Consider the following 28000-nt stretch of genomic DNA (forward strand, 5'->3'; position numbering starts at 1 on the left):
GTGATTATAAAACGAAGCCAAACTTTGAATTTTCAAGTGCACAAGACGAGAGTATCTCATAACAGTTCGCGTTGAAAACCAATCAACTTGCTTGCTTGCTAGTGGTGACCAATGGGATAGATTTTTTATGCGCAGCGCTGTTTGGTTCTCAAGTCTTGTGCTCTTGAAAATTTGAGGTATGGCTTCGTTCTATAATCATCTTAAAAAAATGGTACATGGTTCCCGAGGCCATTATGTCCGGGGAATTATAGCGCTATTATTATTGCGCTTCTTGAGATATATTTTAGTTTCTCTCTTTTTTGTGACTGTCAAACAGTTATGCGCCAGGGTGAATTTCTTATCATGGACAGTGCGCTTATTTTCCCTGCTAAGAGCAAATCTGCCCTTAACGGTAGCATTCAATCCACACAACACTGCGCGCAACTACCTGGCGCACAATTAATAATACCACAGAAAAATTAAGAAAACTTTTCGCAACTTTTGTATCACAGTTAATTGATATTCAAACGGACCAAATTTTATACCCGTACCTTGCAGCATGCATAAACACTTCACAACGGTCAGCTGGTAGACCAGTTTTGACATTTGTCCTCGTTTTCGTTGGCCACACACAATGGATCTGGGTAGCGCGTAACATTGGCGCGTAACTGGCCGGCGCGCAACTAACTCGACGAAAGTAAAATTTTACAAAATATTCGCAATATTCAAAAAATAACAAAAATATGTCCAATGCCTAAGATTTGCCATGTTGTTTGAAAAAAAAGAAGGAACATGATATTTTCTGACGCACATTATGGTCCCGGATATTACTGTACCATTGTAGTATCTTCTTTTTTGAATTATGCCAAACGACCATTATGCCAAACGACTATTATGCCAAACAACTGTTATGCCAAACGACTATTATGCCAAACGACTGTATGCCAAACGGCATTATGCCAAATGGCATTATGCCAAAAGGGGTAGACCCATCCAGCCAACATACTTTTGCATGCTGAAAGAAAAGACTAAAACTTTCATAACTTTTTTGTTTCTTTCTGGATTTTGCTGAAATTTTCAGAAGTTTCCAAAAAACTCTTCTCGTTTAAGGTCTGAAAGTTTTGAAAATATGGTCTAAGTGGTTCCGGAGTTATTCCGGATTGTCTTGGGGTACCAAATTTGGCCACAACATCCCTTGAACGGATATCATAGGATCCTGATGAGCTAGACGGTTGGTGTTTTCGGCATAGTTGTTCGCTAGAATGAGGGCTATCTGGCATTGAACAATCTACACCCGATTCTGTTTTTGCACAGGGGATGTGTACCGTGCAAAAAAAGTTTTCAGTTCCAAATTTCAAAAACCGTGCAAGTAACACCATTTCTCGACGTTTCAAGCAAAAATAAGGTTTTGGCGGAAAAAAAATGTATGGAAAAAAAGGGATTTAAAGATGATGGAAATTTGTCTGAGACGATTAGTTTTAAATAACTATTATCCTTTATTATGCATATGTATTGCGCTCATCTAGTATTATACTTATTATGATTGGTTTAACTTCAACATGAGGGAGAATTACCTTTGATTCATCTAAAAAAAACCTATACAGTAAAGTGCCTGTGAATCTTTCATATATCTTCAAACTCAAAACCTGAACATCCGATAGTCCTTGTTCTGCTGAACAACTTTGCCGAAATCACCAGCCTTCTAGCACATCAGTTACTACAAACATATTATTCACTGCCAGATAGCCCTCATTCTACTGAACAACTTTGCCGAAAACACCGGAAACACCAACCATCTAGCTCGGTGATTCCCAAAGTGGGCGAACACCACCCTGAGGGCGATTTTCAGGTCCAAGGGGGCAAAAATTGTCATATTGGGTTTGGGGTCGAAAAAATTAGAGAGGGGGCGATAATGGAGAAATGTAAATAATGATAATCCATTTCAATGAAAAACTTACAACCTTGTTTCTGATTACCTCTTAGGCAGCTATGTTTTGATTCCGCATTTAATTTCATGACGTTCTTTTTTATTTTACTTAGTTCCTTCTGAAAATTTCAGCAAAATCCATCAAGAAACAAAAAAGTTATTCAGGTTAACCATCGCTGTCAAAAACAGTACTTCTACTTTTGTTCTACGAGAAGAACAAATAGCCTTATTATTTTATGAACAATTTGAATATATATTAAAAAATATAAATTGCTCACAGAAAAAATGTTAAAACTTATCGCATTTGTTAAGAAGTTTTCTGAAAACCTTTAGATTTTGGTGCCTTCTCAAAATGCCAAAAATGCTTGAAGCAAATCTGGTAGGTATTTTTTTTAATGTCTAAACGAATTTCTTTGAAAACTTCGGAATAAGCGTTTTAACATTCAAATTTTTAGCTCATTTAACTAGACTTTTAGCGTTAGCGATGTTACGGTATACTTCGTAAATTGGATACTAGCTATATTCATCTAGACTGCTTTCAGGAACAAGGCTTGGGAGTTAACCTTGATCTGAAACAAGAGTACCAAAGCCATGAATATCGCTATTCCCGGCCACGCCCATCTTTACCGTAACTTGGGATAGGGGAAGGAAATGTTGATGTAGCACTTACTGAACGAGAGGCCTCCGAATCAGTGACGCCCTCATAAGTACTACGGAGTTGAGGGTTGGGAATGGTAGTAGCTCAGGATTCGCCTGAAAAGCTAGCGATAAACCTAGAGCATTTGGTCTTTAACGTTTTTTGATTTGATTCGTGATCAAACGTCAGCATCCCATCGCAAAATCGCTAGTGTTTGGAGGTGATTTTAACCTCCAAATTGCCAAATAACCTCCAAAACATCACCCCCAAGTTAGTTCTAATAACCTCCATTATATGAAATATGGTGGCGCGTCGATCGTCGCAAGTTTATCGTTAAACAGTCAATAGCATGAGCAATATTGTTTCTCGTAAAGAAAAAGAAATAAAAACGTGGCCGACCGACCAGAAAAAAAAGTCCAATAGGCATAAGGGATGGTACCAGTCTTGGGAACTGTGACCACAATTCACCACAGTTCATCGATTCTGCCATTCAACCAAAACACAAAGCAGCAGCAGCATCAATACCATCAGGCGTTGCGCTGCCAACGGTTCACACACTGCTTGACTGTTTTTGTCTCTCCACTATGACCGTTTTCGGGCAGCCATTCCAAGGTGAATGATTGGAAAAAGTGTTAAATCATTCAATCGCTAATATTTCGCTAGTGTTTTCAACTAATTGAAATCTACTAGCTCTAACAGAAAGAGCACAATCATTCCGTTGCGATACATATAAACAAGTTCAATTTCATGCTACCTTTATCAAGCAAAAATGCAAAACACCGAAAACCGCAAAAATCGTGTCACCACTGTGCTCGAGTCATTTCGCATTCGGGGTTGAAAAACGTTAGGAAGAAGAAGATTACAGTTTTGAAGAGCCGTGACATTTTTTGCTTTTGAACGGTCATGGTTTGCTTTGGATTTTGCTGGTCGTGTAGAACGATGTAAATGTAGAGGCGGTAAATGTTTGCTCCAGTACTTTTCTCATCACTGGATGGTACACAAATTATGCCGAAAATTTTGTAAGACTTTTCACGCTTGCTATGACCCCCCCCCTCCTTGGACCGTGACATAATTTGTGCATGACCCCTAAACCAAGCGACCCGAAAAAAAGAAAAAAAAATACGCGTGGCCAATTTCACGACAAGCGACTTATTGATCATCTTCTGCCCCGTAGGAGCAAGCAACATAATCGAATAACAAAACACGCCCGACGCATTTCGCGATACTTTCTCGTAACCGCACTAAGCGAAACCGAACACGACTGGTTTCGATTCTGTCTCCCGCTCCCTTTAGGAGCTAGCAAAGAATCGAATGACCAAACACTACTCATGGTAGGGTCACGTAAGGAGGCGCCTACAATCTTACCCTCGTCGAGCTGCCGCTCGCTTTTCCCCCGTCGATTAAGATCTCCAAATGCACCACAAATATAATATATGAAAAAAGGGAATTTCTCACCAAATTTCACAAATTCTTCCATTTGCTGCTATTGAATTGCATTGGGAAGTAGGAATCTGCTGCAAATCCCTCGATGTAGGAGCCACAGGAACACACTCCACAACTAGGGTGATGTGTTAGTATCCATCGTATTAAGCATTGATCAGTGAGAACTGCAATTTTCCCAGTATTGCAGTGAATGATGCTGATACAAACCGATGCCAAACAATTCTTTCTCGAAACGGCTTTAGCATTGTACAATAACATTTTGATAAATCTTGATCTCTATTTGGAAATAATGCAAAGAAAATGCATCTTACTGTATTCTCAATCCGTTCAATCAGTTTCCAGATTCGTCTCACAACTTGCGGCTCACTTTGATGTATTGAGTGGTTAAAACACAATAAATCAACGCTATAATAAAATGTTTTACTAGAACATATAGATCTACGGGCATCTCCACCCATTCCTTCAGCATGATGGAATATACTAATACCAAATGAGGAAGTTGAATAGAAAAGCCTGGTCTGTTTCTATCTATTGCTCGAAAAATGAGTCTAGCTCATTTAACTAGACTTGTAATTGAACTATTCTTCAATTGTAAAAACCTTCGTGAACAATCTGATAACAAGCTAAGGGAATATCCACGTAATTAACAATCTTCGACCTTTAGTGCCTTCACTTTCTGCAAAAATTTGATCAGAAACTGTTTCAGCTATCTGCCCTTTCCTTCAGTTTATTTAGCGATTTTTACGGTCTTCAGAAGAAATTGAATTTTATTCAAGTACCTTCAAATGTTCAACCCAGACTTTTCATATGGATAACCCCAGAAATTACTCCAGAGGATCCAAAGAATCAAATCCAAACCTCAAATTTTTAAAAGCACAAATCTATAGAACTAAACAGCCGTTTAAGCTGAAAACTTGATCGATTGGTCACGGCCAGCGTGGGACCAATGGATTAAGTTTCCAGCTCAAACCACAGTCTGGTTGTCTTGATTTGTGCTATTGAAAATTTGAGGTTTGGCTTCGATGCGATGGACCTTAACCATTTAACACTCAAGCTGTCTATAGAGCACCACCACTTTTCGTCTAATCCACTTCTATACTCGTATTAGAACACTCATACACTCTACTTGTTGATTCAATAGTGTAACTATTGATAAACAATCAAATAACGATTAGTTTACAATCAAATCTGATAAATTTAGACAATTTGCAATAACTTTTGTTCAATCATATTTTGTTTAGAGCTTTTCTTCCATTCAAAACATTGAAAAAAGTCGTGCGTGGGAAGGGGTTAAGGAAAAGTTGATAAAAGTGCAGACAATTTTATGAAATCTATAGATTTTACCATGAATTCAACAATTCTTATAAAGTATCGAGGGCGAATTGGTAAATGGGATAAGTGAAAATAACTTGTATATTAGTGAATATATAATATTTTACGTGCCAAATTCATGCGGTCATTGAGGCTTTTCAGAACATCACAAGAGATAAGAAATTTATGTCACTGAGAGGAAATTAAAACTTTCTTTCACAACAGTATTATTGCTCGACTTCTACATAAATGATGAAATTAGTAGGTAAGAGCCTTCCGGGTCAATATGGGCAGTTAGTTACAGTTAGTTATTTTTTCTTTTTCTCTGAGTTTAGAACACAAACTAATAACATGTCTATTGCTTCATTATCTTGTCAGCTTCACGGTTGTATAATGTTTCTAATTAAATTACGAGAATTTGTGAGGTTTTCATGGGGTGCTCTTTTTATCCTATTGGCGAAAAAATATTCTAGGGATTCTTAGGGTCAGGCGGGGCAAGATGAGCACCCTAAGGATAAGCGCGATTTAAGCCTACTTAAACGTTATTATTTTGGTAAAATTGGTAACCATCCTTATCTTTTACATTATTACTTTGACCTCCAACCATTAAAAGTTTTAAAAAGTGATAAATAGTTTTCCAAATAACATGTTAAAAAATAGCTTTTTTATCATCGGTCAAAAAAACTGCGGGGCAAGATGGGCACCCCCATAAAAAGATGCAATTTACTAAAGAAAACTATTAGTTTTCAATGCTTGCAATATCCCAAGATATTATCTTTAATATTTGATAATATTTATCTTCAACTAGCTTAGTTTTTAAAACTTTTATCAGAAAATAAATAACTTTTCATAAATTACTAAGATTTTACTTAAAAAAACGATTAAATTTGTTGTTTGTTTGTATATTTTTTAGAAAATTTGTTTTGTGCAAAGAAGATACCGTAAGTCAAGCCCACAGCTAAATGTGGTTCTATAATTTCACACTTTTTCTTAATTTTGAACATGGTGCTCATCTTGCCCCAAGGGTGTAAATTTATTAATATAATCAAAACAATTGAAATATTTTTTAAATTTGATAAAAAGTTTTGCTCCTGATTATCTACAGAAGATTATTCTATAACTATACGGCCAAAAACGAATGAATTAATTTGTTTACGCAGCAAAAACATCACTTTCAAATTAACAAATCTTATATGAAAAGGTAAATTTTTGGACTTCTATGTATTTTGGATAATATTTACGTTGTGCTGTTGATTTTTTAGCTGAAATTTATGGCCATCATATCAATTTAATGATATTCATCAGAACCCCAAATAATGTATGGAAAAAAAATCGGTAGGAACGACACAAACTAGGGGTGCCCATCTTGCCCCGGGTGCTCATCTTGCCCCACATTCCCCTACTGTTGTTGCTGTGATTTGGTCAAAAAATTATCACAATAGGTAACGAAATACGAATCAATGCATTTTTTTTGGTATGTCTCACTTAAAATCCATCGAATTTCTGAAATATGAGCAGAAATAGTGACACTTATAAGGAGTAACAAATGTAATAAAAAAATCCTGGAAGTTTTTCAAATTACCTTCAACTTGCCGCTAATAGTACTGCAAGCTACCTTGTGATATGAAAAGAGTATGAATGGACTCAATAGTTATTTTTCAATATTTGGAAACACAATTTGTCTCAAATGAGCAGAATCTGGTGCTCTGGTGAAGTGGTGAACTCGCTGAGATCAAAAACCACTATAATAAAGCTGAACGATAAATGTTGCTTTCTTATGTCATAGTGTTCACTCTGAACAATTCAAATACAAGGATCTACTATTTGATTAATTAATTATTTTGTAGACTTAAACTGATCTCATAGGGTATCTATGGAATCAGCTCCAAAAAAAATGTATCGTTCAGCTGCCATGTCAACGATAGAAATGAAAGTTCAGTACTCACCCGTGTTCTATCAGCCACTGCACGCGATCATCCGTTTCATATAAACTAGCCACTACAACATCTTTCGGCGACACTATAAAATACTGGTTTTCTTCAATCAGACAATCCAGATGATAATCATCACACTTATATTCCTGGTGCCTGTAAAGATAATTATGTCAGTCAGTTGATCTTCACGATGATACTAGAAGGGTCAGAATAGTTACCCCCTCATCGAGAGACTGTCAGTGCAGATTTCGATGTAGTCACTAGCTTTATACTGCAGCACACACAGAATCGGTCGTAGTGCTTTGTTCGTCTCCGAGTCGCGCTCCTTGGAGTACCCTAATACTACCAATTGATGGGTTTCGAGCGGCGCAACGCCACAAACGTAGAATTCGGTTTGGAATGTTGACACTGGAATACGAATTGGATGAAGTTATGTACACAAATTAGTAAAATCGATACTTACTGGGATCTACGATGTAGGCTGGGAGATTGCGAGTCGAAACCTCTATGGGATTTCGTTTCCTAATCACACATATCCGAATGGTGTCCACCCATCCGATGAGCAGAGTCGTTTGATTGGACCAGTTTAGATTGCAGCGGAAATCTGTCAGTCTGCCCCTGCAATGCAAAGTAGTCGTTCAGGAACAAGTGATCGAATTAAGATTATACATTCTGGGCTGGTAGCGACAAAATGTTAAAAAAATAGAAACTTTAAAGACCTCAAACCTGAAAAAGAGGCTTAACATGGACCACAAAGAGAACGGTCAGGAAACATGAAAAACCTTAGTTTGAATAATGATTCCTAAGAGAATCGAACCAGAAATCTTTCAGGGCGTATTTCCAAAAATGTATTTGGAGATTCCTCGTAACATAACGCAAAGTACCAAAAACTAATTGTGTATTCAAATGTTTATTATACAAAAACTATTGAATCAATTCTGTTCGAGAGCAGGTACACCACACACCCTGAAGTGGAGATGTCCATGCGTAAGAATAGAGGTATTGTATTTTTTGGTAAAATCCAGAATGCGATCGGATCTCAGTTTGGAGCTGCGAACTTATTTACAGAGTGAGGGAATATTACCCAGAACAATGTATAAAAACTTCCTTGATTTATCACACCACAGACAGCAAAATAAATTAGCCTTCACATTGGTTATTAATATTTCTTGCCAAATTAGAGTAATACACATTATAATTGATAAAAATAAAACTATTTTCAGTGAAATTTCGACATCATTTTTAATTTTACAAGCTGCATAACATTTCATTGAAGTTCGTCAATAATGACTTAGTGTGTAAGAGGTCAGTTTAGCCGTTTAGTTTAGTTTACATCTGTGAAAGCCGCCCGGAGTCTTCACAGCCGCCGTCCCATAGGCCAGGAGAAGTGGTTCACCTAGAGTGAATTTCTGTCAGAGAAAAAGTAGATTTTGTATGAGATTTGACAGAAAAATGAATGACAAGTTCATCCACTTCTCCTGGCCTATTGTTCCGACTTTGACATTAGCTTCGCATCCAGAAAACTTCGCATCTCATGAGCAGACGCGAATACGGTTTGGTGCTGCGAAGTCAATAGTGCTTTAAGAGAGAATATTGTAAATATGCAAAAAAATAAAATAGAGATGCTGACCTGGTAGCGATATCAGTCAGTAGCCTGCGGTTGGAGCAGAAACCTTTTTGTGTAGTCAGATTTATTTCAACAGGTTATGGGTCCAGGAACACCTGGAGGACAATAAGGCGGTTTCAATGGGGGACCACTTGGAAGTACCTGGACGATGAGACAAGATCTCAAGCCTGGACGGTAGATGGCTTGGACGAGGTGCCTAAGAGTTGGAGGCCAAGATGCTGAGAACGAAGCTGAAGGTGCGGATGCTGGCTGATCGGAGAGAACGAGCTTTGCAAAGCTGGAGGAACTCGATAGCAAGGAGGAGCTTGGATTAAGGTGCAGTTGATCAAGACGAGGATGGTACAGCTGACCAGGAAAAGCTCAAGAGTGGTCACTTAGTACGAAAGTGTGATGAAAGAATTGCGAACATAATATTTAGCAGGGAGCTGGCGCTGTACGCAGTGGAACTGGAGAAGTATAGCAAAAGACCGAGGAAGATGGAGCTCTACAATACGTCCGGAAGTGGCGTGACGCTACGCTGTAGTCATCAAGGTATCAAGGTAGGTATGTAGGTTTTTCGAAGAATGCCTCCAGTGGATGTGATCCTCCACAGATTTCTACAAGGATTTCCTTGGAGATCTTTCAAGAATTTTCCAAAAATTCCAGCAACTTCTTAAGGAAGTCTTCAGTCATATTGAAATTGGTCCAGAAGTTGTCCCATCCCCATTGATCTTTTTAGGATTTCTTCCAAAAACTTCGTTTAGAACATCCGTAATTTCTCTGAAGTTTTTTTTTTTGTGTAGACCCATAAAAGCACTATTGAAAAATCCAAAGGAGAATTTACTCGAGAAATCTTTGGGAGGGACTGCAGAAGGATCACTAGAAAAAATACTGAAAATCCCTAGAAGCGTATTTGGAGGAATTTTCCTGAGAATCGTATTGAGGAATTCCTTATCGAATTTAATAAGGAATTTATGAGAGAACTCCTAATAGATTAGGGGTATAATCCCTATAGGATTTTTGCACCTTATTTTTGCAGGAAACGTCGAGAAATGGTGTTACTTTTTTGCACGGTTTTTGAAATTTTGAACTGAAACGCATCCCCGAGCAAAAACAGAATCCGATGTGCTCTGGAATAATTTTTAGATAAATTCTCTAAACCCTAAAATAAACCTTTGCAAATTTTCGTGGAAGAATTCCTGTAGGATGACAAAAATTGATAGAATAATTGCTGGAGAAATCTCTGAAAGAAATCCTGGAAACATTTTTGTAGTAATTCCTATGATAATTACTAGACGTATCAACGTTGGTACAATTTTCTTAGAGAATATACAGGAATTCTTTCAAGCTTTCATTTGTGGAACTTCAGAAGAAATTCCTAGAAAATTTGCTATAGGAATCTTTACAATAATTTCTGGAAGGATACCTGAGCTTTTCCTAGAGAGATCGAATCTATGGACTATTAGTCACTAATTATGTATGAATCTGGGGCCTTCGTCAGCCTAGTGGTTAGGCTATAAAGCACAGCCATGCTGAAGGTATCTGGGTTCGATTCCCGGTCGGTACAGGATCTTTTCGTAATGGAAATTTCCTTGACTTCCCTGGGCATGGAGTATCATCGTACCTGCCACACGTTATACAAATGCGAAAATGGCAACTAAGGCAGAAAAAGCTCTCAGTTAATAACTGTGGAAGTGCTCATAAGAACAATAAGCTGATAAGCTGAGGACGTTATAACGGCATTATAATGCCAAGAAGAAGAAGAAGAAGACGTATGAATTTGTGGATCCTCAATAACTACACCAGAGAAAAAGCAAAAAAAGGAACTTTAGAAGGACTGTTAGCGATTGAGAGTCTTAAAAATTGGAACTTTAGAGATATAATGACTATTATAAGAGACAAGCACCGGAAAAAGACCAAGCAGAACTAAGAAACAAAAGCAACTAAACAAGAATCAGAAGATAAGATTTATCGAATCATCCTTCCAGACATTTCCATAAGGATATTTCTAATATTTTTTTGGAATTCCTCGTGAGTAATATCACACTTTTTTTGTTTAAACGAGTTTCTCCATTAATTTTATCAAAATTAAATCAGGTATTTGCTCAAAGTTTCCTTAAGATTTTCTTCTTTTTCTTGGCATTACGTTTTCACTAGACCAAAGTCTGCCAGAGATGTCATTCTAACATTCGTATATTCTGTGGCACGTACGAAGATACTCTATGACCAAGGAAGTCAAGGGAATTTTTCATTACGAAAAGATCCTGAACCGACCGGGAATCTAAAATGTCTACCTTGCCTACCTAAAATGAATAGCCTTGCTTTGTAGCCACGGACGTTATCGCAAAGCTAAGGAAGGCCCTCTAAGAATTATTCCGAGGTTTATATAGAAATTCTCGCTAAGGATATCCTTCAAGAATTTCATTCAAGATAGGTATCTTCAAGAGTTCAGCCTAAAATTTTACTAAGGATAACTCCACAACTTACTCCAGAGATTCAAGCAGGAATTCCTTCCAAAATTGTTTCAGAAATATCTCAAGAAAGTCCTATGTCCTCCTGAAATTTGTTCAGTGATTCTCCATTGTTTTTTTTTCTAGTAGTTCTCCCTCATTTCCTCCAGGGGGTTCTTGGGAATTTGTCTAAAAAATTTTTTCAGTTTTTTTTTAAGATTTCAACCAGGAATTTCTTAAAGAATATCTTTTGGAACTAATATGAGAAATTTCCAAAGGAATAAATATCTCAAGAAAGACCTTTTTTCTTCCAGAAATTTGTCCATTGATTCCCCATTGTTTTTGCAGTATTTCCTCCGTGATTTCCGTTCCGGACATTTCCAAGAATTCAACCAGTAATTTTTACAGGTGTCTCCAGGGGGCTCAAAAGATATTATCCAAAATTATTGTTAAAGATTTCTTTTAAATTTCAACCTTCTAAAGGAAACTATACAATAATGTCTAATGAGACTTTCATAGAAATTCCTTAGGAATTCTTGCAAGGACCACTGATAAATCTCCAGGACTCTCGATGAAATTTCTACCTAAAATAATTAATCAAATCCCTGATTTAAGAGGCAGGATCGTAATCAATTTGAGAATTTTTAAAAGCACTTTTTCTTTCAAATTCATGAAAATTCACATGAAAATTTATTCACTGTAATCTATTCTACAACCGAAACACAGTGAATACATGTTTGTCGAAAAAAAAAACACAAAATCTGCTGTTGAAGTTTCGATGATGACTATGATAATGACGGTGCGTTGAACGTTAATAGAGTAAAGAACTACTTGGGCACTTCCATGATTGACTTTGGCATGTTTTTTTTTTCGGCCGAATCATCTTAAACTTTGCAATGAGAAGTACTCCAATACGACGTATATTGTGGTCAAATATGATCTCGGTAACTTTGAACCCACTGCCGAGGTGAATCAAAAGTTCCAAGAATGGGATCCGGCTTCCTATATAGAATATAATTTTCTGAAGGAACTACTTGAAAAACATAGGACGGAATTCTCTAAGTATGTAGTATTTGGTGGAGTGAAACTCTTAAATTAACTTTTGAAGACCTACTTAAGAAATTACTCGAGAAATGTTTAGAAGAACTACAAAAGCAGTCCCCAGACGGAACGCTAAAGGAAATTTCTGAAGGAACTTCATGAGGAATACCTGCTCAAATTTACGGAAGAATACTTAATAGATGTCCTGGAATAATCCTTGGCGGAATACCTTGGATAAATCGTAGATAAATGCTTAAAGGAGTATGGATTGACTGGAAAAATAACCGAAAAATCTTGTAAGGTTTTCAGGAAAAATCACTGAACGAATATCATTTAAAAATTTTGGAAAAAAAAAACCTTCGTGGATTTTCTTGGAAGAACCCTAGAATACCTGCTGGAGAAATCTGTGAAATTAGTAAAAAAAATCTATGGAAGAAACCATGGAAAATTTTCAAAGCAATCCATGTGAAAGATACTTGCGGTAGTGTTACTTAGAGTGTTCAAGGATTCCAGCTCTTCATCTTAGCATTCTTTGAAGAAAGGCTGGAAACATTTTTAAGGGAATTATTGGAGGATACTGGAGGAAAGTATTTCTGGAGTAAAAACTGTAAAAATTTCTGAAGAACGCATGGGTTAGTCGCGTGTAAGTATTTGAATATTAGTTATTTGGGGCTTCTACATTCAAAAACGAGAAAAAAGTGACTTTAGAGACCATTTTGATTAAAGAAGAGACCTTAGAGACCTTCCATTAAAATAGAGACTTCGTTTAAAAAAGTGATTTGCTACCAGCACAGGAATGAGAGTACACTTACGCTTTGGGTTCCTCCCATTTGATTAGTCCTAACGAGCATCGCTCGTTCAAATCGTAGACGTGCACTCCCAACGAACTTGCCCACGCAATGAATTGCCCATTCCATTTAATTGCGCTAACTGGTCCTTCCGAGTCGCTTAATATCGTCGATTTCAATCCTTTTAGAAAAGTTTTCTCATACAGCACCAACTTGTTGTCACCTATGAATCAATTTTTAGGATTAAGATTTGAGAATTGATAAAGTCCTACAAGCAAACAGTTACTCACCTATTAGAAACCGTCGACCCAATCCGGACTTGTGGTGCATCGGATCCAGCTCGACCGCCTTGATCACCTTGTCTAGTTTTAGCTTTTGGTTGTTCTCGTCCGTACACAATCCGCTGATGATGACCATCCCGTCGTCGGAACAGGTCGCTATGTGCTCACCTTTGCTGTCCACCGAAATCTTGTTCACCGACAGGGTGTGTGGATTCTGGCCCATATTGATCGGGGTATCGACTCGGTTGCCCTGATGATCCAGCATGTGAATCCGTCCCCAGTGCGTTCCCAGGCAAAGAAACTGTTGTAAGAAAAGTAATAGAGAACAAGAGCTTAATCAGAATCCAACCAAATTTGCATCCGATCCATTATGCATGTAATGCTGGCCACTAACCATCACTTTTCGACGAATTCAATATAGGTAAAACCATTCAGTTTAATATTGTAAAAAAGTTATAATGATTTTTAGAGCTCATTGGAATACTCAAACACTCTACTTATTAATCCAATTGAGTAACAATTGCAATTTATTTTTTTATTACAGTCGAAAACTTTCTTACGATTTCTATAAATGTCTGAAATTTTTTGTTTTAGCGCTGAAAAAAATCGTTAACGATTAGTGGTTTAGATAACTTCAAAAATACAACTCGGATTTTTTAAGGGTAACCCCAGATATTACTCCAGAAATTCTTCAGGAATTTTTCCTAAGATTCTTAACAAATTTCATAACTAAATCCTGAGTCTTTCAAGAGTTTATTAAGTTATTCTTCCATTGATTTTGCTAAAAAGTATTGGAGGAATCCCTGAATAAAAACAGGAAGCTACATATTTTTGAAACGAATCATATTCTAATATCTGATGAAACATCTGTGGAAATTCTTGATAAACTCTTTCAAGGAACTATGAAAAAACTTACTTATTTCTAAGGAAGTCTAGGTTGATTGCTAAGAAAATTATTGAAAACATAATCAACACAATCTCTGGATATTTTTCTATTGGATTTTTAAAGAAGTTCATGAAAAAAACATCGAACGGAATTCCTGTAGGAATTAGTGTTTGAGTGATCGAAACAATAGCTGTAGTATTTGCTGGTGTGCAACCTCAGATAAAATTTCGAAGAATCCATGGTGATTTTACTTGAACAACTCGAGAATGGTTTTCAAGAACTGAAAGAGTAGCACCTTAAAAAATGGATCAATTCTTTAGAAAAATCTGGTGGAATGCATAATCAAATTGCAAGGATCTTTGAAAAAAAAAAACTCCTGGACTCTCGACGAAGACTTGGAGGATTTTCTAGCTAAAACAATTATAGAAAAAAAAAATAATAAATCGAATTCCTGATTAATAGGATGAAGAACTACTTGGGCACGTCCATGATTCACTCTGGCATAGGAGTTTTTCTCGAACAAATTAGCTGAAACTTTGCTGTTAGAAGCACTACGTATATTGTAGCCAAATATCAGTTGGATAGTTTAAAAAAAAAAAATCCTGCCGAAGAGAATCAAAAGTTACAAAAATATTATCCAGCTTTCAATGTATGATAGGATTTTCTGAAGGAACTCCTTTAAAACATTGTACGGAATCCCCAATAGCTGTAGTATTTTGTAGAATCCATGGTGATTTTACTTAAACAATTACTCGAGAATGGTTTGGAAGAACTGCAAGAGTAGCACGTGAAAAAAATAGGATGAATTCTTTAGAACAATCTGGTGGAATCCATAATCCAATTTATTGAGAAATTTCTGGAACAGTTCCTAATAGAATTCCTGGAAGAATTTTGAACCAATTCTTGAGGTAAACCGTATATAAATTCATTCGACGTAGGAACTCTTTCGGGAATTCTTGTAAAATTCCCTGGAAAAATCCCTTAACGAACTTCTTTAAAAACTCTGGAATTAACCTTTTAGGATTTTCTTACAACTCCGAAAATAGTTTCAGAAGATCTGCTAGAGTAACTACTGAAGAAGCCGATGGAAATCTCTGGATCAAATACTGAAGTAGTATCTGGGAAAATGTACTAAGTGATCTCTGTGGAAATTGCTGGAGGTAGTTGCAATCCTTGAAAAAGTTCTGGAGGATTTTTTGTACAAATCGCTTGGAATATTTTTTTGTAAATCTCTAACGAAATTTCTGGATGGATGCCTGGAGGGGGTCTACCCCGTTTGGCCTAATGCCATTTGGCATAACGGTCGTTTGGCATAATCGCCATTTGGCATAATTGTGAAAAACATTGAATTTGATCAAATTCCTTCCATTAAGCAAAGGGATGTGTATAAACTGCTCACGATCGTACATTCCGTTGTCAGTTAGTGATAGGACATACTTCTAATCATCATTGTTCAAGGAAACCAATATCCAATAAAGCTCTTTTGGAATTGCATCATACATGACTTCCGGGGTCATTAAGTCCGGGATATTATGGCGCATTTTTAAGGTGAAGATGAATCGAAGCCAAACCTCAAATTTTCAAGAGCACGGTGCTGAAGAACCGAACATCCGTTCAGCCTGCCATGCCAAACGACTTTATGCCAAACGACTATTATTCCAAACGGCATTATGCCAAATGGCATTATGCCAAACGGGGTAGACCCGCCTGGAGGAGCCTTTTATAGCTTAAAAGCATTTAGCTTTTCCTCGAAGATTGTGAGAAGAAATTTTTGGGGAATAATCGAATAAGGGTCTCTGAAGGTTTCTCTGGAGCCCTTAAAACTTTGAGTCAGTTTTCACTGCTAGGAGAACAAGAAAAATACTGACCATAGAAAATAGTTTCTGGCTTGCGGAATTATACAGGATTTTTTTTTCTTTACCCTAGCGTTTCGGTTCCAATTCTTCTTCTTTAGGGATCGAAACGTTGGTGGCAAACAGAGGACTGGTAGTAACTGAGTATCTTAAATTATGAACTTTAGAGACCTTTTACCGAAACCAAGAAAACTAGCAACAATCAGAAGAAAAGAGTTTGATTTCTTGGATAATCCGATCGGTCATTTCTAAAAACATTTTAAGTACCATCAAGGCACCAGATTCCGCTCATTTAAGGAAAGTTATATGTTCAAATGTTTATTATAAAATAACTATTGTGTCGATCAATACTATTTTTATATCACAATGTAGCTCCAAGTATACGTAATCAGAGGCAAAATAAAAAGAATTTTGAAAACATGCATAAAAAATATTCAACTTTATCTAAGTGTTTCTATTTCCGCTCACAGTAAACAGATTTCGTGACAAATTTACTAAAAAATGAATTCGAAATTTTCGTTATTCATCCTGATATTTTTTATGGTCAAACCATAAATAGTACTGCAATAAAGAAGGCTGTATACTAACATCGACATTTCTTCAAAATTGTGTTTAATTTTTTGCATGAGCGGTTATTGGAACACATAAAAATAACTTGGCGAATCCTGGTAGAACCCGTAGATGAATTGAAGGAATTCTTATAAAAATTCTAGAGAAAAAAATTTGAAAAATCGACACAAGAATTTTTGTAGGGTTTCCTGGATAAACTCATAAAACAGATTTCTTTGAAAGCTCTGAAATGAAAGCTGAAAGCTCTGTAAATTTTCTTGAGAGAACTCCAGTATGATTCTTTGAATGGTCTCCTAGATTACCAACTGCAGAAATCAAAGGAATAATTAGTGAAAAAGGGCCTGGAAGAAATGCTGGGATAGTCTCTGCGAAAATTGTTTAAATTACTATAGATAGTAGTGTTCAAATGCACGAAGATTTTGAGCAAATTATGCAGGAATTCCTCTTAGCATCAAACTAAAATAGGAGAATAGGTGAATAAATTTCTTGGGGAATTTTGTGGAGGAGTCCCAAAAACCATTCTACAAATAATCTCTGGAGAAATCACTAGCAGAACTCCTCGAGAAACATCAGGAGAAATTCCTGAAGAACCTTTATCGTAAGAGTCTCTGAAGGTTTGTCTGAAGCTTTTAGAATTTTGCACCAGAGTTCACTGCAAGCAGAACTTTAAGAGATCATTTTGATTGATACAAAGACTTTAGATATGTACGTTTATTTAAAAATAGAGACTTATATGAAGATAAACCCAGCCAAATATCGTAAGATAGAATACAGTGACTTTAGAGACCATATTGGTTGTAAAAGAGACTATAAAGTCCTTCCTTTAAAAATAGAGACTTTTCAGAAACTTGCATCAAAATAGTGACCAAGTCTCTGAAAAGAGACCTGCTGGGCAGTTTTGCAACATGACCTGATGACTAATCCAGCTGATTGATAATATTTGGGGCGTGTATGTTATAGAAGACCAATTTTGTTCCCCAGCACGTACCTTCGAGTGAACGGCTATACAGCTAACAGCTTCCTCGCAAAGGATGTTTTTCAGATCGTTCGAAAGCCGTACGTATTTCAGCTTTGGTTCCACTTCCTCTTCCGTGAGGCTGCACGAATCAGCCGACTCCGGGTCATTCTACGGATTGGCAATAGAAGAGGTAAAATTTGCAAGATATTTTGTATCCAACTAAAGGCACTTACATGGTCCATCATTTGGAGAAGTTAAACTTGATGGATGATCAAGTTTTCGTTACTATAATTCGATAAAACTGTTTCAAAATACGAAAAAGTAGCCGAAATTTTACCAAAACTGCTAAGAATTATTCAAAACAATGATTTGTGACAGATCATCATATTTATAATGATGATGATGATTGCAGCATTCCCCCTGTAGCTGAGATTACTCGATACAATAATAAGCTAAGGCTGTGAACCGTTTCACCAGTTCGTTTAACTTTTAGTTAAAATTTGACAGCTCGATAGTTATTTCCCCTCCGGTTAGAAATAACCCTGCTCTGAAGCATGGTTAAACTTGACAGCTCGAAAGTTATTTTCTGCTCCCGTGAATTTGAGAATAACTAACCATCTGTCAACTTTGTTCTGAAATAACTACTCGAATGTCAAAGCTCAAATGGGTCGACCGCGATGTTCAATTTAACCATTTGAGGGGAAAATAACTATCGAAACGTCAAATTTTAACTAATAGTTAAACAAACTGGTGAAACGGTTCACAGCCTAAGTATGGACCAATGCACGAGTTCATTATTTGACGTTTGAGCGGTGCCGTGTTATTTATGTGACCATGGAAACCAGTGAATTCGGCACCGCTCAAACGTCAAATTAGTGAACTCGTACATCGGTCCATTGCGTAGTATGCACCTGAAACGTAAAGCGCTCAAGTAAAATTTCTCCTTTTTACCAAAGTAATTTTGACAACTGATCTACTATCCCCATTAAACATTTGACAGTTCAACAGCCGACTAAATTGGTTGAAAAATGGGTCGATTGCTACACCGACGCTTATGGAAGTTTAACACAGCGATCAACTGACTAATCGCTAGATTAAATCGGGTGACCGAGGAAATCTGATGTTTAGTAGGTCAATTTGCTTGGATTTTACTTAAAATACCGATTTATCCACCTATTTAGTAGGATTATGTCGGCCCAACCTATTGAATCGGTTGATATTCGGTTGATCCCTGTGTTAATCTTCCATAAGCGTCGGTGCAACAATCGACCGATTTTTCAACCAATTTAGTCGGCTGTTGAACTGTCAAATGTTTAATGGGGATGAGCGAAATGTCACTTTTACTTGCGGAATAATTGAGCGGCACATTTTTCCGTACGGAAAAGTGACAGCTCCATTTGATTTGCACAGCAGGCGTTACCGATGTTATGAAATCAGCTCTACTTCTCAGCAGCGTACAGCTCAAGTAAATTCGATAGCGGAATCATTCCTTGACCGTTTCTTGTCCTATTCTTTTGCACAGTACTTATGATCAGCGTACCGGCCATATGCTGTTTCGCTCAAAGCGTAGCCACAGCTGCCAAAAAAGCGCTAAAAATCGCCTTAGGAAATAGGGGTTCATTCATTTAATTCATAACGCTAAAAATAGCCATTTTCGACACCCACCCACCCCCTCTAGCGTTATGAAGTTTGTGAATGAGCCCTAGTGGTTTCTGCGCTCGTGTACATATTTACGGTTTTTGTATGAGCTGTAACATGAGGACATGCATTCACCAACCATTTGTATATTTGTATATTGTGTTGGTTGAAATAGTTCTTCCAGTCCTTTAGCTGAAACCTGAATAGGGCCCATTCACAAATTTCATAACGCTGAAGGGGGTGAGTGGGTGTCCTCATGATGTTACAGCTCATACAAAACTTGTAGAGTATTCATACAAAAAGTGTTACGAGGGAGTGGGTGGGTGTCGATAATGACCGTTTTCAGCGTTATGAAATATATGAATGAACCCATAAATTATTTCTGCAAAATGCAAGGAGGTTTTTTGAGGCCATCCAGTTTGACTACCCGGATACAAAATACAATACAAAAACAATATAATGTATTGTAACAGTACCATTCAAAGTATTGGAAATACAATACAGTATATTGTAAAATAGCAATACATTTACAGTACAAGGATTTATTCACAAATTTCATAACGCCGAAAACGGCCATTTACGCCACCCACCCCTTCATAACGCTTTTTGTATGGATTTTATACAAAGTTTGTGTGAGTTGTAACATCTTAAGGGTACCCACCCACCCCCTTCAACGTTATGAAATTTGTGAATGAGCCCCAACATATTATTTTGAACAACTAACTGTATGGTATATGATACTTTCACAGTATAACGTTCTTCTTCTTCTTGGCATCGTGTGGCAGGTACGATGATACCTGGGAGGGAGACACCGATACTACACACTAAATATGCAACAAACGTCAAGATAATTCTAGCTTGCCAACGACAATCAACACGCTAAGATCAGTCTACCCAAATATGGGTAAAGTTTACCCATAATCGTCAAAAAGTGCACACACTCATTTTATGGGTAAAGTGGGTTTTACCCATAAATAAGTAAACTCTTTAAACCCATAAATGAGTATATGATTTTGAGCGAAATTATGGCAAAAATACCCAAATATGAGTACTTCATTTCTCTTTTATTTGCTGATTTTCGATAATAAAGATATTGAACAAACTAGTTACAATATTATAAATACATGCTGTACTCATTTTATTCAAAATTATAAGGACAGTTAAACATTAAGACATTGACATACGCCTGCTCTTTAGTTGGAGTTTATCCCAATTAGGGAACATCCAACTATCGCCTCATTCCATCTAGCGGGCCCCAAGGAACGTATCCCCACCGTATCCGTAGAGTGACCGACTTTGATCCATCCATGAACATCAGTTTAACTACAGGTTGGAATTTTCAGGTTGAAGGCTTTCGATGCCGAAAAAGTTAAGTACGCCAAAGTTTGTTGGTGAAATGTTGGATTCTTCAAATAACACCGCTGAGACAGATAATATTTCAAGTGTTAGTATGTTTTTGTTAAAACAATTTAAATAAATACCTTGATATTATCAATTTTAGTTGTTTTTTTTTCTTAAAAAACTGCCTAAAGATTGTAACCACTTCTTTGCTGTTACTCGTTTATAATTGTTGATGTTTTATTTTTCATCCAAATATGGGTACTTATTTTACCTTAAGGCTTACCTTAAGGCTGGCTAGGTTAAAAACACCTTTTTTGTTTTGATGTGTGCCTTCGGTATATCCGGACCAATATTGAAAAAGGGCCACATTTCTCTATGCATTCAATTTCACTTATTATAGAAAAAGAGTAAAAATATGCATGTTTCACTACCGTTTTTTATATTGAAATCAAAAATGCTATTGTGACATTGCTTTTGGATGTGTAGAAACTAAATCTTTTCTGCTTTTTTGTCACCTTCAACAAAATGCTAAAATATGCTTTAATTAATTACGCGCTTTTATCATGTTAGTCCATTGTTTTAGTAGGTGGCTCACACTGACAGTTCGTGACAGCACAATCTCGGCTCACCTTGACGCACACAAATTTCGTATTGGTTTCTCCCTCCCAGGATGATACCATAGACTTAAAAAGGACATTTCTTTTCAACTGCGTACTACGATAAAAGAAAAATGCTTTTCTTAAGCATTTCTTGCAAGATATTTCCCACGCATTGAGATAGGCGATTACTTTTCTGTTGAAGTGCATACTTCCCAAAAATGTTTATTAATAAGAGCCTGAAAATTGGGTCCTAAAATGTTTAATGAAAACTTGTTTTTATTGAATAACACGAAAGAGCATGTTACTGCAACCTTTTTTTTAGCAAATTTTCCCGCTCAAATAACGGCTTCTTCATATTTAAACTTTAATTTAAAAATTGGGTCCATAGTGGTTTCTGCGCTCGTGTACATACACGGTACATGTCACCAACACTACCTAAAAATTGCTGGTGGAAAATATAAACAAAGGTCAGCTGTTCCCAGCAAAATCAAATGGCAGTATTTTCAACCAGCAAATTTGCGTGTTCGTGACACCGCTCGACGAGAGCTCAATAAATGAACCTTGACACTTTTGATCATGTTTGACATTCGCTTAATCGAAAAAAAACACCGCAGGGCTTTTAGTTTTAACACTGGGGTTGTTCCTATCTGACATTTCGGAAGGGACACGGGAAGCAAAATATACCCAAAATATGAGTTTAAGCCAAGGAGTGTGACAAAATCTAAAAAAAGTTTTTTGGAATTGAACAAAAGAAAAACATTAAAAAATTTAGTAAACATGTGTTTTGGGCTTAATGTTAAGCGTTTGGCACTAAAATTGAGACAGGCCTTTAGGACCCTATTCGGAACTTTTTAAGCGAAGTATGCACTTCAACAGAAAAGTAATCTGTTAGAAACTAAGTAATCATTGAATTATAGATCGTACTAGTAGTAAGCCATGAATTATTTTCAAATAAATAATTTTCTTTATTTTCCCGAACCTCACCTGAGTAAGACGTACTTTATCAGGTTATTGGCCCAGAACAGTTTCCATAGAAACGGCGTTGTTTGGCGGATGATTTTTTTTTCAATCTTGAAAATTTTGAAGACTTTCGTGAAGAATGATGTCCAATCAAGCTGCTGATGGTGCCGTAGGTGCTCAAGATCAAGTCGTTGGAGATGGAAGACGTTCCGGTGCGCAAGCTGGCGGAACGAGATTACCCGGAGGTATGGTTTCGTTGCAAGCGAGAGAAGTGCTTCATGGATCGGAAAATTACAATTCCTGGGCGTTTTGCAACAAGATGGTCCTCATCAAGGAGCGGACCTGGTTTGCCGTGAAGGAGCGTAATGAAGGAGATCCGGAAGTAAGTGAGGAATTATCAGAACAAGCTCTGGCAACCATCTGCCTGAATATCGATCGGAGCATTTACGGGCTGGTGCAGAATGCGAAAACTGCTAAAGAAGCGTGGGACAACTTGCGGAACACGTTCGAGGACAGCGGTTCTACCCGCAGGATTGGTCTTCTTCGTAAGTTGGCGGGTATTCGACTGGTAGGTGCCGAGAGGGACGATGATGTCATTTGCCAGTCCCCACAGGAGTACGTGAACGAAATTATGCTCACGTGTAACCAGCTGGCGGAAGTCGGCTTCAAGGTGGACGACACTTGGATGTGCAGTTTACTGCTGAAAGGTTTGCCGAAGAAGTACGATCCAATGATTTTGGGTCTGGAGTCATCCGGAGTGGCACTGACAGCGGACATGGTCAAGGCTGGCGTGAAGTGCTTCCGTTGTAGGAAGCTGGGACACTTTGCGTCGGAATGCCAGAAGGAAGCGAGCGAGAAGAAGAAAGAGAAGCGTGATACTCAAAAAGGGCATGTGGCATTCTTTGCTGCACGTGCAGTGCAGTCATCTGAGCGGAACGACAGCGATTGGTTTTTTGATTCTGGTGCAACCGCACACTTGTGCCGGAACAAAAATATGCTGGAAAATCCATTGAATGTGAAGACGAGGATCAACGTAGCCAACAATGCAGAGGTGGCCGTTGTGGCAAAAGGATCGGTGAAGCTGGAGGCAGATTGCGGTGAAGCGACAGTGGACCTCACGATGAGCGATGTTCTTTGCGTCCCTGATTTGGCGATTAATCTACTTTCCGTAAGCAAGGTATGCCAAAAGGGATTTAAGGTGGTGTTTGCGAAGGAGGAGTGCAAAGTTGTCAACCCCGACAACAAGGTAGTTGCGATTGGCCTTGAAGTGAATGGCCTCTACAAGCTATCCGAAGTGAAGAAGCCCATTGCGAATTTGGTTCAGGACGACAAGTACGAGATGTGGCATCGGCGTATGAGGCATCTGTCCGCCGGTGGAATGAACGGTCGTCAACCGTTCAAGGCGAAGGGGCACCGAGAAGACCGAGTATTGGAACTGATCCACTCGGACTTTTGCGGCCCTATGGAAACCAAGTCGATTGGAGGCAGCCGTTACTTTCTGACGTTCATCGACGACGCTAGTCGAAAAACCGTCGTTTATTTTCTGAAGTCTAAAACGGAAGTGCTCGAGGCGTTGCAAGAATATAAGGCTTTTGCGGAGAACCAAACTGGAGAACGGATCAAGCGAATACGGACAGACAATGGCAAATAGTATGTCAACCGAAATTTCCGAAACTTTTTGCGAAAGGAAGGAATCCAGCACGAGATGTCTGCTCCCTACAACCCGGAGCAAAATGGATTGGCAGAGAGGATGAATCGGATGTTGGTCGAGAGAGCGAGTAGTATGCTGTCCGATGCGGATCTGGATAACAGTTTTTGGGCAGAAGCAGTCGCAGTTGCATCGCATGTGGTCAATCGTTCGCCGACAAAGGGACTATCAGTAACCCCGGAGGAAAAGTTTTCTGGCAAACGGCCGGATGTGTCGCATCTTCGCATATTCGGAACCAATGTGATGGTGCATGTACCGAAGGAGAAGCGGAAGAAATGGGACAAGAAGTCTGAAGCGTGTATTTTCGTTGGCTACAGCGAAGGCTCCAAGGCGTACAGGGTGTACAACAAGGTGAGCAAGAAAGTGTTTGTCAGCAGGGATGTGATATTCCTTGATGAATGCCAATCGAAGCGCAACAACACGATAGATGAGCCAGAAGACAACGTGGAATGTAGTGAGTTGATTATCCAGAGGGAACTAATGGAGGCTGACGATGCATCCGATGGCGCTGCAAATGAGGAGAATCGGTTGGACGAATCGATCTACAGCGATGCAGGTTCGATTATCGATGAGGAGCAACAACCTTCCGTGCTCCCTCCACAATCAGAGGACCCACATTTGTTGGTAAGGCGCAGTGCGAGGGAGCACGTTACCCCAGGCAAGTATCGTGATTATATCATGAGCTGTAATATTTTTCCTGATAGCGTTTCCCAACCCGAGCAGATAAATTATGTTGACACGGGGATCGAACCACAGACATTTCGTGAGGCAATTACCGGGCATGACAGCGACAGATGAAAGGAAGCGATGGTGGCGGAATTCGAGGCCCTGGCGGTGAACGAAACCTGGAATCTGGTCGACCTGCCGAGCGGGAGGAAACCCTTACAATGCAAGTGGGTCTACAAGGTGAAGAAGAACCTGGATGGAACTGTGGAGCGATTCAAAACTCGTTTGGTGATAAAGGGCTTTTCCCAGGTGAAAGGCGTCGACTACAACGAAACGTTTTCACCTGTAGTTCGTTATGCTACCATCGGGTACCTAATGTCGATGGCTGCCAAGATGAACCTACAAATCCATCAGGTTGATGCGGTGACGGCGTTTTTGCAAGGAGATCTAGGTGATGAAGCGATTTACATGGTACAGCCGGAAGGATTCGTCGATCCAAATTCATCCAGGAAAGTTTGTCGGCTGCGTAAAGCACTCTATGGCCTCAAGCAAGCCAGTAGGGTGTGGAACCAAAAATTGGACGCTGAGTTGAAACGGATAGGACTGAAGCGATCATCCTACGATACGTGCATGTACTTCAAAGTTGAAGGTGGTATGATTTTGATCGTAGCCGTATACGTGGATGACATGTTGGTGTTTTCGAACAACCAGCGTTGGGTGGATAGGCTGAAGAAGGACCTGATGGCCAAATTTCAAATGAAGGACATCGGTTTGACCAGCAAAATTCTTGGAATGCGAGTGACCAGAGACGATAGCCGAGTGATGCTCGACCAAGAGAGCACATCAACGATTTGCTGCAGCGATTCAATGTTGCCAATTCCAATGTCGTGGCGAATCCTGCTGATCCAAACCAGAAGCTAACAAAATCAGCGGGAAGCTTTAGCCACAGTATGGGCAGTTGAACACTTCTCGTTCTTCCTTCTTGGTCGTCATTTTACGCTGCGAACCGATGCTCAGGGTGTTGTATTTATTTTGAATCGAGCACGGGAAAACTCGAAGCGAGCATTAACAAGAGCAGATGGGTGGGCGCTTCGGCTTAGCCCATATAACTACGATGTGGAGTACATCCGTGGTCGCGATAACATCGCCGATCCATCCTCTAGATTATACACCGGCAGCGATGACCCTTTCGAGGAACATAATAGTCCTTGGGAAATCGCCGTTCTTGAAGCGAACTCGGTTGGGTTTCTAACCGAGAAAGAACTTCAAGATGCGACAGCTGTAGATGAAACATTGCAAGCTGTGATCGATGCCTTAGAGACACGCGTATGGCCCAAGAATCTTAGGAAGTTCGAAAGTGTAGCGGATGATCTATCCATACACAACGGGATTGTAGTGAAAAAAGGATGCGCCGTGGTTCCTACCATGCTTCGGAAGAAAACGTTGAACCTGGCTCATGATGGACATCCAATGACAGCTAAGCTTAAGAGTATTTTGCGGGAGCGCGTATGGTGGCCTGGCATAAGCTTGGATGCAGAGGAGTGGGTGAAAACCTGCAAAATTTGCGCAACAAACGGGCTGCCCGAGAAACCAACGCCAATGAGGAGAATTTTTGCTCCTCAATCTGTATGGGAAACCGTAGCTTTGGATTTTAACGGCCCCTATGCTAGATTCGGAGGAATCTCAATTCTGCTCATAGTAGATTATCGATCGAGGTAAGAGTTTGCTTGAACAAAATCAATATAATGCTTAAATATACAACTCTAAAATTTTCACTATCACACAGATTTTTGATCGCTCGACCGGTTAAAACGACGAGCTTTGAACAGACTAAGCAGGTTCTTGAAGAAATTTTTGCGCGGGAAGGATTCCCGAAGAATATTCGTTCCGACAACGGACCACCATTCAACGGTGACGAATATAAAAATTATTGCGCCGATCGTGGCATTGAAACCACATACTCGACCCCCTTATTCCCGCAACAGAATGGACTCATCGAAAATTATATGAAACTGGTCAACAAAGCGATGGCATGTGCAGCAAGTAAAGGTGTAAGCTTCAAGGACGAATTGCAAGCAGCAATCAATGCGCACAACGCTGCTGCGCACTCAGTGACAGGACTTCCCCCAGAGGAGGTCATGCTAGGGCGCAAATTCAAGCGTAGGCTCCCCCTACTGCGACACGGAAAATCGAGTTACGACGAGGAACTTCTCAACCGCAGGGACAGATCAGAAAAACTGAAGGCTAAAGAACGGGAAGATTCCAGAAGAGGAGCTAGAAAGTGCCGGGTGGGTCCGGGAGATACGGTCATTATTGAACGATTAACACGAGCGAAAGCAGAGAGCAGGTTTGACCCACAGAGATACACCGTAATCAAAGAGGATAACGGAAGCCTTATTCTACAGAATGACGAGGGTCAAACTGTTAAGCGGCATGTCAGCCAAACCAAAAAAGTTAGACAGTGGCGTGAATCATCCGAAGAACGTGAAATTGTTGTCCCGAAGAGGCAAAATGTCCAGAACAACTCCTCGATTGGCACACCTAAGCGGCCACCCAGAGCAAGAAATCCACCCAGTTACATGGAAGATTACGTGCAAATGCTCGAGAGCTAATGCACACAGTTGTCCAATTCAATTCTCTAACATTAGATATTGCATTGCATATTTGAACTCCTTGACAATGCCTTTTAAATACACATCCATTCATTTAATTGATTTCCTAAAAGAAAAGAAGAAATAAAAATTTGGACTGGGTTATTATTTCGACAGACATCAATGAAAGTCTAACACAACTTTTTCCATTCATACTTGTCTCGAACACTGCGTGCTGAGCTAAAAAAAAAACAACCACATCAACCAATATTTTGCAAATTACATACCTACCATGAAATCGCTTTATCCGTATTATCGTCACCGAACGATGCACATACGACCCGCAAATTTCCAAGATACAATTACCGTTGTCTAAGGACAGTTTTATGCAGATCGAAAGGTACATTCAATGTAAAATAACTGTAAAAGAACAGTAAGCAAATCCCGCTGAGAGCTGACGTTGATGTTGGTAAATACCGTAAATACGTAAGGAATCTCAAAACAATGACAATTAGAATGCATTGAACTGAAATTTAGTTTCGTAAAGTACTTCGATCCATGAAGTTTTATCTTCATTTCGTCGATCAATGGCATGCGGTAGTACTCCCTCTTTATTGCTTTATTCGGTGCTCGCATGTTTACTACAAGGCGGAAGTCAGTTTTTCCTTTGGGCACCGCAGACATGCCACTTATCCATTCGGGTGCCTTCACGACGCGTTCAATTATACCCCGGGCCTCCATGTCCTCGAGGCGCATTCTAGCGGCTTCCCGGTATGCTGCTGGGACGTTGTAGTATGCGTTCTTCTCTGGGGGCACCGAAGTGTCCACGCTGA

At 38.9% G+C, this 28000-nt stretch overlaps 1 protein-coding gene across 1 annotated transcript in view; it reads right to left on the reverse strand.

Annotated features, from left to right (window-relative positions):
* The window catches only part of LOC5568842 (vacuolar protein sorting-associated protein 41 homolog), a 126619-nt gene extending 108588 nt beyond the window's left edge, over positions 1–18031 (reverse strand). Inside the window, exons 1-7 of the mRNA XM_021839598.1 lie at positions 17898–18031; positions 17695–17832; positions 13407–13698; positions 13141–13339; positions 7695–7849; positions 7450–7639; positions 7244–7384 (exon numbers count right to left, since the gene is read on the reverse strand). Of these exons, the coding sequence (XP_021695290.1) occupies positions 7244–7384; positions 7450–7639; positions 7695–7849; positions 13141–13339; positions 13407–13698; positions 17695–17832; positions 17898–17909 (1127 nt within the window). The 5' untranslated portion in view covers positions 17910–18031. The remainder of the gene's footprint in view (positions 1–7243; positions 7385–7449; positions 7640–7694; positions 7850–13140; positions 13340–13406; positions 13699–17694; positions 17833–17897) is intronic.
* Positions 18032–28000: the final 9969 nt, after the last annotated feature.

This window comes from Aedes aegypti, chromosome 2, assembly GCF_002204515.2.
Source record: "Aedes aegypti strain LVP_AGWG chromosome 2, AaegL5.0 Primary Assembly, whole genome shotgun sequence".
Lineage (NCBI taxonomy): Eukaryota > Metazoa > Arthropoda > Insecta > Diptera > Culicidae > Aedes > Aedes aegypti.